The 13,443-nt window shown below is 38.1% G+C and overlaps 1 protein-coding gene across 4 annotated transcripts in view; it reads right to left on the minus strand.

Moving 5' to 3' along the window:
• Positions 1-6,467: 6,467 nt before the first annotated feature.
• The window catches only part of Adcy2 (adenylate cyclase type 2 Ac76E), a 196,995-nt gene continuing 190,019 nt past the window's right edge, over positions 6,468-13,443 (minus strand). For all 4 annotated transcript variants that reach the window (XM_065222882.1, XM_065222881.1, XM_065222880.1 and 1 more), the window contains 2 exons: positions 10,715-10,957; positions 6,468-8,066 (listed from right to left, as the gene is read on the minus strand). In XM_065222882.1, coding sequence (XP_065078954.1) covers positions 7,935-8,066; positions 10,715-10,957 — 375 coding nt within the window. In that variant the 3' untranslated portion in view covers positions 6,468-7,934. The remainder of the gene's footprint in view (positions 8,067-10,714; positions 10,958-13,443) is intronic.

Below are 13,443 nucleotides of genomic sequence, written 5' to 3' on the forward strand. Positions count from 1 at the left end.
CTGTACTACTCAGTGCTTCACTGCCCCTACTCTATAGCATTGTCAGCTTAAAGCTGTGCTTCGTGGATGTTATACTTTGTTGTGGCCCTATGGTCCCACAGCTGGATGGTTAACATTCTTCAATTTTAGTTTCGTTCGTTTTGCGCACAGAGGGAGAAGACATCAGCTTGTTTATTGTATCAGTGTTAATCCAGTTCTAATTCTAGAGTTAACTTATTTGTTTTGTTTTTCTGATTAACATAGACGAGTGAAAATCTCAGTTAAAATATTGTTTGATTGGTGAGGTTTAAGCCATTTTACCCCATTCTTCCCAAAGCATGCCATGCGGCTATACTTTCAGTATGTCACGCTAAATTGAGGAAAAATTAACCCCCCCCCTTTCGTCACGTTTTTCCTATACCTAATGCATTGTTTGTTACAAAATTACACCCCCCCCCCCCAAGGTTGCAAAAGACTCATTTCAGCTAAAACAATGTTTTTCTAAATTATGAAATAATTAGATGCCATGATCAAATTTTGAATTGGTAGGATACAAGAAGAGGTTGCAAAGAATGTGTTTGACATATTAAACCTGTTTATTTCACTTCATGAGAGTCACAATCAGCGATTTTTCACAAACTCACTCACTCACTCAGCGATCAGCAAATCGCTGATTGTGACTCATAGAAAGCAAAATTTACAGGTTTTATGTTTCCAACGCATACTTTGTAACCTCTTCTTGTAAGTTACAAGTATAACATGCCATCATACCATCTTTTGGTTTTATTATTCCGAAAAACATTATTTTAGCTGAAATGAGTCTTTGCAACCTTGCCCCCCCCCCTTCCTAGTTAGAGCGTGGCATAGTATATGAATCACCCCTTAAAGGGAATATAAAATCATTTCGAATACTGCCGCTAGGTGTCAGACGCTAACCACAGCTATCATTTTATGGAAATGTTCATGGAATCGGATTGGAGCATGTATAGGATCTTGAAGCCCATTTTGGCACATTCTTCACAAAACTAGTTAAATATTTAAGGGAAACTTTATGTAATGTAAAATTAAAATGTAGAATTAAGAGCTCTGAAACTGAAAAATTCGATACTCGACGAAAAATACGTTTGAATTTCGCGTCTGTTATGACTTAAACTTTTGTCAAATTTTACGCTCTTATATTTCAATCTCATAGCTCCTAAATTTACATGACTTTTTCAAAGTGTGTTTGTTTATTGCTGCTAGATACTAGGCTACTTTCTGTGCTCTACGCTATTCAATACATGCTCCAATCGAATCATTGAACTTTTCTACATAGGGATAGCAATGTTTAGAAAAGAATTGCTCAAAATAATAAAATGATATTTTTCTTTTTCTACCAGATCGCTTATCAAGTTTTAAGCCTGTTAATTACCGGCATTTGCTAAATAATAAAGCTTAATAACTGCTAATTTCGCCAGAAAATGGGCATTTTTAAATTCTCGAAATCTATTGAACATATTTGATGAAAACGAGAAAAGCAGCTATCCGCTATCAAAGGGACCTCATTAAGGTTAGTCATTTGACGATGGCATGGATCATTCTCATTTAAAAAAACGTTTGCTATCATTCAATTGAGTATAAGCTACACATATACGGAGCCCTGCTCGACATTCCGGTTGATAAAGCTAATCCAACCTGACTTCTAACAAACCATATGTTGACCCGACATTGATCCGAAATAACCAAAAATGAACCCCATATATAAGGTGTGCCTTTGGTGTATTGGTAAGCGTGATTGCCTCTCACGACAAAAGGCCTGGGTGCAATCCCAGTCGGCGCCGCTGGGATTTTCTGAGGCATAACATCTTTGATCACGGGAAGTAAAGCCGTTGGTTCCCGGTCCATGGGTTGATGGGTCGATAGGAAAACAAGACCAATGGAAAACAAATTAAAAAAATGAACCCGAAATTAACTCGACATTGAGTCGACATCGACCTTAAATTGGCATGGCATTGATCCGAAATCGGGTCGACATATCTGTTCTGAGTTTCTTCCATAGTCCACTGCCGTATATCAATTGATAATGAGGTGACTCAATTGACAGACGGTCATGTTCGTTTGAGAAAGTGACTCTTCAATTGATCTTCTTCTTCTTCTTCTTCTTCTTCGCATTTCAAGCTTATTGCATATCGCATATTAGGTTATTGCGTGCTCTCAACTTAGTGTTCTAGATGCACTCTTCAATTGATGGGTATGAGAAAATACGTTGCGCAGAATTTAAGGAATGGTTGTATTGGATCGTCTTCAATGGATCACTGTATGCTGTCAGTTTTGATCTTCCTAGAGGCGAAAAGAATACCGGAAAAACATATGTACGCTGAAAACGAATCTTACTCAGGGAGTGAGTCACTTTTACTCACTCATATGGAGGCATTTCTAAAAGCGTAGGTTACCCATGCACTACAATTTTAGAAATGTCTTCATACCAATGAGTAAAAGTGACTCCCAACTGTGTAAAAGTTATTCACTCTCTGAGTTAGTTTCGTTTTCAGCGTATGGAGATTTGAACATTTTTCCAACAATATTGATTTTGGAACCGAAAACAGAACACATATTTGATAGAGGTGTTGCGTTAAAAATTGACCCAGCACCTGTATCAAATATTCTTTTCAGAAATGGTCCTTATTTCGTTAAAATCACCAGTTTTCCGGTTTTCTGCATACAAAATAAATGGCCATACCTCTTACCAGCGCCATCTGCTGCAAAAATTTGTTATACTTCTAATCCTTTAAATGGTATGAAAATTGACAGCACTGATTTTGTTAGTCAGCACAAAACAAAACCAGTGACATTTGATTTTTTCGGATATTTTTTTCTACATAAGAATAGGTAGCTCACATCTCCCGAAATCAGCAGTACGAAATTAGCACTATTTCAGGCCAGTTTTTGCCACTGGAGAACTGATCTTAATACGATGCCATGATTTGCGGTTTAGAAGACCTCTCTTCCGTAGCCATAGACAGGTCGTTGGCGATAGCAGGTCGATGCGAAAAAAAAAAAAAATTATCATATCAATCCTTCAATCGCATTGAAAATATGGTGTAATTTTAATGGAATAACAGCTTCTATTTTTACCGAAATATTTTTTCTGTTATTTGGAAAAAATGTTCAAATCTCCATACATATTATGTTTAAATAACGTTTTGTCCTTGGGAAGGTGACGCCATGCTGTCCTGATTGAGGCGATTTGGATGGGGAGAGTGAATTGAACATGGGCTCTTCCCAACATTGAATGTTGAATAAGAGCTTATTTAGACAAAAATAAGTTTCTTCAGCTAAAAATAGCTTATTCAGCTGTTGATCAACTCAAATGGTTCGTTATGTTCTCCCCACTCATTGTGATACCTCCTCGTATGATAGCTTGTTCTGTATCGGATTGGAACATTTTTAAGTGGTTCTGCTTATAGGCAGGGCTGGAAAGCACCTCAGAGCGTTAGCAATTCAACTTTGTGCATGCATCTCACAACACTCGACAAAGAGTGTGTGGTTCTCCCATTTATTTCGCACACTCTTTTCCAACTAATCTGTGTGAAAGCGATCCACACAATGAGCGGTACACTCCGTGCGGCACAGGGAGCGAATATAATCCAACAAGCACTAATGTCTTCTTTGAATTATTTGCAGACTTTGCTTGCCACGACTGCATGCATAGGAGATGAAGAAGAGCATAACGAAGAAGAATTTTGTCTTTTTGCTGGGTTTCCCATTTGCAACTCTACACTGAGTGCCGCTCTTTGCGTCGGAGCCGTCGGAGCGATGGCTACACATTGAGCTTTCGTGATATCTGGGGAAGTGTCTGTCTTCTCTTCTCCGCTGCTTTACACTTGCGCAGGGTGAAAGACAAGCAAACTTTGTGTTTGCTTGATTCTCACTTTGTTTATTTCAGAAAATCGGCACATCAGCACATTGAGTGATCAGATGCAGTGCTGTAAATTCTCAAAATCATTTGAACATTTTTGATGAAAATGAGAAAAGTAGCTATTCGCTATCAAAGGGGACCTCCTCCGAATGAGTGATATCAGTTGCTTAGTCATTTGACGAAGGCATGGATCATTCTCATTTGAGAAACGCTATATATCATTCAATTGAGTGTAACCTACACACAAACGGAGCTCTGGTCGACATTTCGGCGAAAAAGCTAAGCCAACCCGACACCAACCTGACTTCTATCAAACCCCAACCCGATGTTGCCCCGACATTGACCCGACATAAACCCAAAATTAACCCGACAACAACACGACACTGGGCCGACATCGACATTAAATTAGCCTTACATTGATCCGACATCGGGTCAACTTGTCTGTTCGGGACCGTTTTGCTGGATTTCTTCCATGCTCCACTGTCGTTTATCAAATGGTACTGAGTGACTCAATTGACAGTGACAATGTGCTTCGAATGAGAAAGGGGCTCTTCAAATTATGGTCATGTGAGAATTCGTTTACACAGAATTGATTGAATGGTTGTATTGGTTCATCTTCAATCGAATGATATGAAAATTTACAGCACTGATCAGATGACAGCCCTGCTTACGGGTCCATCCTCCGTTTTTGGCTCTTCATACAATGGCTAATTAAACACAACCAGGCACTTGCTCAAGTTATACGAGGTGGATAGTCCACTGTCTAATGACTGTGCAGTCAGTAGTGGTGAGCTTAAAACTGACAGCTTACATTAATACATTACCACGAGATGAAAAATTTGGCTTCCGGGCAGTGCATGTATTGAAATTAGATGTGAGTGAACAAATCGATGAAAATTTGCTTTTCATATTTGCAATGCAAATTTTGAATGATTTCCATTTGTTGCGTTATTACAGTGTTGGGAAAATATCAAAAAAATCAAATCTCACCAACGCCCATGATCAAGCTTTTTTGTTTACCAAGAACTTTTGACAGATCACAGTAGAACTGGCAGTTTATTTTCTCAGCACCATTAACACCATATCACTCACGCACTCTAGATTTCTAGCTGTCAGTGCCACTGAGAAACGTCTCTTGGATCACCTTATTGCGTTTGCACTGTTGAAATATTGTTTTGCTGTGAGGAATAACTCGAAGAAGAATGGGCTTCCGTAGGACCAATTTTAATGCGCTCCAGTGTGCAATAAGCGCGAATCAAGTGTGTCCACGATAAAAATGGGCTGTATTTTTTGTTAACCATGACACTCAAATAACTTGAAATTTTCAGTAAAACTTCTTCAGTCCATATTGTACACATGCACGGCCGATGAGATCGCCTTAATAGTAAGTCGTTTTTCACTAAAATTCGTAAATACGCAGGCTGTTCAAAGCCTAAGATTTTTCACGATTTTCCTCAACAATATGCTTGAGTATGGGAAAATCGAGAAAATTTTCACTATGTCGATATATATATAGTATATTTATATACTTCTATAGTTGAAAATTATTTACTTTTTCTTATATTCAATATTCTTTTGGTGGAAAATTTTACTCATTCTATGAGTAATAGGGTATACACTACGAAATAGTCATGTGAATTTCAGTGCCCTGAGACCGACACATGCAAGCGGCCCATTTGACATAAGAATCAGTTGAAAAGGACGAGAAAATCAATTCAATTAAAACTACTTTTTTCGAGTTGAATATGTTTCAGTTTCAGCAAACTTAATTTTACATGACATGTTTGTTTACTTTTCATAGTTTACGTCAAAGCTGAATTACGTCTCGTGTAAAAATAATAATTTCTTAGTGTGTAGGTCAACATTACAACCCAATGCTGAGGTCCTCAACAACTGTGTACATTTTGAGAGAATTAAGCTATGATCTGGATTTGCAGGAGAATTTTTAATATTTTATCGAAAAATGAATAAGAAATAGAACGAAACATTTGCTTGTCAAATATTCAAAAATAGCGCTATTTGATCAAACCTTGGACTTAGATTAGGGATTCTATGTGGAACAACTTTTTTGAAGACTGAAAATTGATTTAACTACAGGCATAAATGTATTAAACTCTGCAATTTTTTGTCCAATTTTAGTTCTCTTTGCAGTAGTTGAAAGGCAATGAATGTAGCTTACTACGTTGGTATGTTGCTCATCATAGTTTTCCTGTTTTGAATACTATAATTCTAATTAAACTTACAACAGCGATAAACCATACCGTGGGGTGAACCCAAAATTTCGATTGATGACTTGAATGACAATTTTGTTGATTTAAAGTTAATTCTAAAATTTTCAACTAAACTTTTACAGAAGTATCTCGTTGAGTATATAATAAGGGTTCTTCTACCACTTTAATTTCAAAATTTGACCGACTCAATTCTTAGAAAATCAGTCATGAATATTCAGTGTGAATTTTGGAAAATGTTGTAATTTTAGGAAAAGTTTTAGGTTACCCCAAACTTATGATCAGGAGTGTACGCCTGTAGGTAGGCGATGAGCAATACTGGCGCTCATCGCAAGTCGGTCTCATTTGCTTTTTTTTTTTTTTTTTTTTTTTTCAAAACTGAGTTTTTAGTGGAAATGGTAACTAATCACCTAGATTTTTATGATACTGGATGAACACAGCAACTTTGTTCTGAGAGAGTTTGGAAAACAGCCAAAATGGTTGTCACATCACTTAAGAAGCAATGGTACAAAGCAAACTTTAAACGCGTTTTCTCGGCTTGTTGATTTTTCCTATAGGACAAGCATGCCATGAGCGGCAGAATAGGCCTATAGTATAATAATAATAACTTTTTGCACGAAAGTTGAAAAGATTTGTTCTGCATAGTACTCCTAATCCAAGTCCGCGTTTTGGTCAAAATTGAGCTAGTTTTGAATTTTTGACACGCAAATGAATAGTTTCGAGTAATTTTTCATACATTTGTCAACACAAAATTAAAAGTTCTCAGGCAAATTCAAATCATAACCAAATTTGCTCAAATTTAGCACAGTTGTTGGGTACCTCAATACACATCGAAAAAGCAGCGGGGACAGGAGGATGTGACCCACCCTATTGAGTAACATGTGTTTTTGTGAATTATTCAATTTTAAGTCGGTCTCATCGACCTTGTGTAATTCTTATGTTGGTCTGAGAGGTGCCTTGCCTTGAGTTTCAGCGGAGGGAACAACAAATTCTATAAAAAAAAATGTGTGGCTTTAAATCATTAATCAGTGATTATGCAAACATATCTAATCGTTGTTGTTGCTTTTGGTTAACAGGGTCTACCCATTTTTTAAGCAAACATTATTTTGCAAAATATTTGTTAGTTGGTCAGAAATAGAGCTGCACTATTCGACCATTGGTCGAATACAAGCCCTGTGAGGCTGTGTGTATATTTACTTGAATAGCAATTCATATATGATCGTTTTGGGAAATACTAATGACTTTACCAAAATCCATGTATCTAATTTGTGATGTTGAATTTTAACTATTTAGCGCTTCATTTAAAAAAAAGGTTAAGTTTGATTCAACTAAACAAGTCTGCCTATCATTATAGCCAGTAAATTTAGTTGCTTGCATTTTACTTCTCTGTCTTCCCACTGTGCGCTACTACCTACCTACCTCAAAGGTTATCGATCAACGTTTCCTTCCTATCCAGTCTTACTTTTCGGTGAACAAAACTTACTTATCCAAACAAGATTGTCACGAAAGGGTATATTACGATTGTTTCAAGAGCCTTTTCTCCTATAATTGGTGTTATATCGGTAGGTCAATAATTATCCCTGCAAACAAACGAGCACAGTCTAATGTTTGCATGCCATCATCAACAACTGAATTCAGCCATGCTGTCTAGTTTGTCACCTCTTCATACACACTGTCCAGCCCCCACATGGATATTTAAATCTATCTCACTCACACATTCACGGTTTCCTGTTGCTCCTGGATTCACGGATGACGGGTGCTGACGATTATGTGGGTGGCTTCCTTTTCCTCTTGTGCTTTGCGTCCTGTCTCCCGTGTGTTTATGTCGTTTAGATCCGTTCGTCGAATGGTGTCTTCACAAAGTACGTGGTGAGGATGCCCTTCCCTTTGACGGGAATAGGTCCACGGCACTCGCAGGAATATCCGGCTGCCATCAGCACTTTTGCCGTGTTCTCGGTGACCTGTAGGAAATACAGACACAAACAGAAAACCGGGAATATGACATCAGTAAGAGACGTACAACGAGAATTTATAAGCTTTAAGAAGTGTAGCAACGAGGACGAATACACGAAGGCCAACAGTGATCAGCACAGGTGGTTGGTTCGTACAACTCTGGAATGATATATGAGTTTGAAGTTTTTAAGAGTGGAGCGAAATGCGCTTTCTTTCTGCTGAAACAGACAATATAACAGCATCAGCTACAACCTACGGCTGGTACACACAGAAAGTGATAAAAAGAACGTTATTGCTGTGTCACTCGTTAATTAGAAAGTGCTTTCTCCCCCTGGTGGAGATAAGACGTGCTGGCATTGTCACATTGCTGCTGTTTGCTGTTATTTCTGTTGGTTGAATGCATTTTCAAGTCGTTGGCAAGTTGTACAATTTGTCAAAATGACAGTTATGCAGCACTGTAAACTGCGGTCAATGTTATAGTTTGAACTGGGAGCGATAAATCTTTTCTTGGGTGATGGACAGAGAAAGATTAAGAATTTGATTGGTTGGGAAAGTCTTCTTATTTAAGTATTTTAATTACAGGAACGCAATAAGCACCTAAGTTATAGTTGTCCACCCAAAAAATGTGCAAATTATGATGCATTACGGCATCAAATCAGAATTAGAGAAAGCTTGCAAACAACTCAAGCTCTGAATTTAAAACCTGAAGTTTTTGCGGTATATGTGATTATAGGGCCAAAAAACTGATTGACAGCACTTGATGAGCCAAATGCTAGTCGAATTGCTTGTAAACGTAAGGTCGAGACGAAGCGTTTTTCGTGTGAACCTGGGGGTGCGACACATCTTAATCTCAATTTTAGATGGTCGGGAAATCTCACTTTAGCGAATCACGAAAATCTACGAAAAATCTTGTTTCAACTCTTGCATCTAAATCCATCTAATCACATCGCCTACAACTATTTGCAGGAAATCTTCAAAATCTTCATCAATCTTCTTTCTATCTACTAAGCTTGGGTGCACCTGATAACAACAAAGTCATGGCCTTCTGCGAATATTTTTAGTTCAGTGCTTCAAAGATTAAACCGTCTCAACAGCATTGGCTGTCAGTGACGATTGTCAATTTCGGTTGTCAAAACTGACGCCTAATGCTAATTTTTCTCTGAATTGGCAATATTTTGGTGCTATGAAGCGAACTGAAGGGTGATTACAAGGCACTATGGGCCAGAAATGCAGTCTAGCAGGACAAAATTAATTACTCCGAAACGAAGCGTTTCCGTGACTGGCTGTCTTCAACAAAGTTTCTTGTTATAATGAGAACCATCGCTTCTTCTTCTACTAGGCTTTTTACGCTTCTTTTACGAGCGTTTTGCCTGCTCTCAGCTTAGTGTTTTAGACATACTTCCATAGTCATTAATTGAAAGCTTTCGGTGCTAACCAATGCATAAATTTGTATATTGTATGACAAGTCCAATAATACTCTATGCTCAGGGAGGTCGAGAAAATTTTCATCCCAAAAGATATCCTCGATCGACCCGGGAATCGAACCCGCCGACTATCTGAAGCACCAAACATATCTGGTATAAATAAATAGTTAAAAACGGATCCGCTTGGGTGGTGTCAAAATCTTTATTTTATTCTCACATCCTAGAGACTTGACGTCTTTGACAAAGTTGTTTATTTATAAAAAATAAACAACTCTTCTCAAGTTTCTCATTATAGTAAGGACACAGACAAACAGACATAACACATTGAATATTTCTCATTTTAAAACATCGTCGCTAAAACATTACCGCCATCTGTTGAGTACACTGTGGTGGGCACAAAGGAATTGACTATGCCCGCTACAGGTGGTGGTACTACCAACTACGATACTTTTAAATTGTCCGTTAAATGCTTGATCGATGAAAAACTTGCGAGTGTTATGTCTGTTTGTCTGTGGTAAGGACCTTTATTGACACAAACATCGCGCTAAAATCAAACTATTTACTCTGAAATTCTAAAGACTTAGAATAATTGGTGTCTTGGACAAAGTTGTTTATCTAAAAAAAACACAACTCTTCTGAAGATGTCAAATTTCCACAGCCTACGTGTCCGAGTTGCTTGGAAAACAAAACATATTTGCATAAAAAATTGTTTTTAATCAAGGGTTAGTGGTCCAATTCTCGGCCTATGGTTCAATTTTGGACATAACGCTAAAACTCAGTTTTAAACCTACTTCGGCCTGATTTTTCTGCGGGAATGGAGTATAATGAATTGCATAATATCATTAGTAAATGAAAATTAGTGATATATTGCTTCTGTTCTGAGTTGTAGTGAAAGGCCCAAAAAAGGAGCATAGGCTGAGATTAGGATTCGCTCTCCTTTCTCGATTTTTTAACAACACTATCGGATTGTTAACAACACCAGCTTTAACACTCGATCATCGACAGCATCATACTTTATTATAGAGATTTTTAGCCACCATAATCAAGTAAGTAAGGTTTAAATCATGGAAAAGAAACAGTATTAGGTTTAAAACTAATTAACTGGCATAGAACAAAAGCGATAATTACTACCAGTCACCTGCATGTACAATAGCGTGCTGATCACCTAGTTGCGGCTACTTAGTAATTAACTGAATCAGTCCCAAAGCAAATAATTACAACCGAAAACTCACCTGCACCCGTCCCATAACGCCGCATGAATCCATCCGGGACGCAACATTCACCGTATTGCTCCAGATGTCGTACTGCGGCTTCTGTGCACCGATTACGCCGGCAATCACCGGCCCGTGGTTGATGCCGATCCGTAGCCGGAACCGTTGGAATGATTCTCGATTGATTTGATCCAGCGCTGTCATGAGTGCGATGCAAAACTCCACCAGCACCACCACGTTGTGCTCTTCCGTTCGTTTTTCGTCCTGTACGATAGATTGAATGGCCGCAGGCCGGATCGGGATGGAAAATATCAACAATGATTGAGTGCAGCTCGTGTGTGTGACGAATAAGATAATATAACCGCACACAGATGGACCGTGGTAGATCGGTAAAAAACGAAATCCGCCAGGTCATGTTCCACGAAAGAACGTTTATGGGAATGTCATCTTCCTTGCCGGATTAACTTTCAAGCAAAAAACTTTTGAACCGAAAAGAACATTCCTGGGACGCTTCCGCTGACAACGGATTCATTTTTCACCGAAAGTTGCTCCATCAGCGGTCGTCCATCTATCTGGGGGAAGGATGTCACTGCCGTGTGACAACAATGTGATGTATACGCCAAAATTAAAATTGTTCAGGAGAAGCTTTTTTCACGCGTCATAAAATAGTAAATTATTATCGCTGTTTGATTCTAGCTTGTGGGCTTCGTGGTCGTACGGTTAGGTGTATTTTGTGTGCCACGAAGTAAGAATTCGATTCCCGCTTCAGCCGGTGGAGCTTTTCCTAATAGGAAATTTCCCTCCATGGTGTTGTGTGTTGTCCGTTGTCTGTCTAGTGTTAAGTTTTCAGTTTGTGCAACTTCTGGTTGTAGAACAGTGTCAATTGTCTTTCTTTTTCAAAGCATAAATGATTTTCTCACAATTTGGTCGGCCAAATTTTGAAATGAAAGTGGTAGTCGAACCCTTATTCTATACACAAGAACTTTAAATCATTAAAATACTGATTCAAATCACCGATCATATGTTTGGGGTCACGCACGTGTGTTACTGTTGTAAGTTTAGGTGAAATTTTAGTACAAATCTAAGAGGAATAGGGGGACTTTTATGAATCAATTTTCTGTCAAACGTGAACCAGCGCCTGATTGGTTGGGCGAACGTATAGGATGCGGGAGAATTTTTACAACAGGGGGGGGGGGGGCGTGCTGTCAAATCAGCAGCCTACTGATCATTCTTGTATGAAACTGGTTCCAAACGTAAACAAACGCTGTAGGTTTCTTATGGCTTGTTTACGTTTGGAACCAGTTATGCGAGGTAGGCGACGATTGTTCGTATTTGACAGCCACCTCCCCCCCCTTGTCCGCCACACGGAGGCTAATTCTAGTATATAGCGAGCTATGTGATAGAAAACTACATAATAGCCCATAGGAACACCTAAACTATGACGTGATAGCTCATAGTTATAACTTGCAAGTTATAGTTTAGAACTATGACATAGAGCCAAATTCATTGTCGTGTGTACACTCTAGCGATAGTTTCTATATCATAGTTGCAAGCTATAAACTATTCCATCAAGCCGGAATAGTTCATAGTTTATTGGTCATAGTTTTTTGACAGCAGTCTGTGCGCGGCGCTTTTGTTTTTGTTTTAGAAACCACTCATAGACATCATTTCAAAATGAATCCGGAGTTGTGTTCGGAATATGGACTCTGGAGACAATGGGATGGTCCACCGGAAGATCCGGAACATCCGTAAAAGTGGTCAATTAATGAAATTGATCCTATATCTCCATGGTTTTTTTTTTCTAAACCAAAAATAGACGTTGTATGACAACAAATTCGGAGTTTTGACCAGACAATGGACAATGGACAATGGGACCACTTATAGATCCGGAACATTCGTAAAAGTGGTCAATTCATGAAACTGATCATAGAGTTACGCTTTTTTTTAAACCACTCATAAATTAATATGAATAATAACTCAATAAGACGGTATTTTTAAATTGCTTATTGATTCAATTTTGATGTGATGAATTAAAACTATAAAAATTAAATATAGTCCCAAACTCCAAAGAAAGATCTCTAAGAAGTCAAGAGCAAAAAAATCCAATAATTCCAAGGAATATTATTCAAAAAATCCGTTAAAGCACCTAGATGTTATTAAACTCTTCAATACCACCTAGAAATCATCCGTGATGATAAATTGATAAATTATGTCTATGAGCAGTTCTAAAAAACTATTGAGTGCTGAGATTAGTTTTCTTGAACGATCCACAATTTTTATCCGGATAATAATAATAATATCCGAATATTCCGCAGCACCATCCAATGGACCCTGGGGTTCATTTTCCAGTCACAACTCCGAGTTCATTCTGAAGAGACGTTTATTATCTTCTAGGGGAGCGTCTATGATGTTCCAGAGGAGCATTCATGGTCTCCAGGGTTTATTTTCCTATCATAACTCTGAATTCATAATTATAAGACGTCTATGAGAGTTTTCGAATAATACGGAGTTTTTGGATCAGTTTCATGAATTGACCACTTTTACGGATGTTTCGGATCTTTCGGAAGGCCATCGTATTTACGTATTTAGGAAGACACAAATTTTCGCGTCAAACCGTCAGTTTTAGCCATATAGAGTTTTGGGGAAAGTTGCTTCGTATTTTTCGGCCGATCTTTATATGTTAGTGAAATTAGGGTGGTGAACTAAATTGGTGAATTGAATATAGAAACTTTTTTATTATTTGAGATAGA

The sequence above is a fragment of the Ochlerotatus camptorhynchus genome, unplaced genomic scaffold (genome assembly GCF_037179485.1).
Source record: "Ochlerotatus camptorhynchus isolate MF236.1 unplaced genomic scaffold, CSIRO-AGI_Acam_v1.1 ptg000180l, whole genome shotgun sequence".
Lineage (NCBI taxonomy): Eukaryota > Metazoa > Arthropoda > Insecta > Diptera > Culicidae > Ochlerotatus > Ochlerotatus camptorhynchus.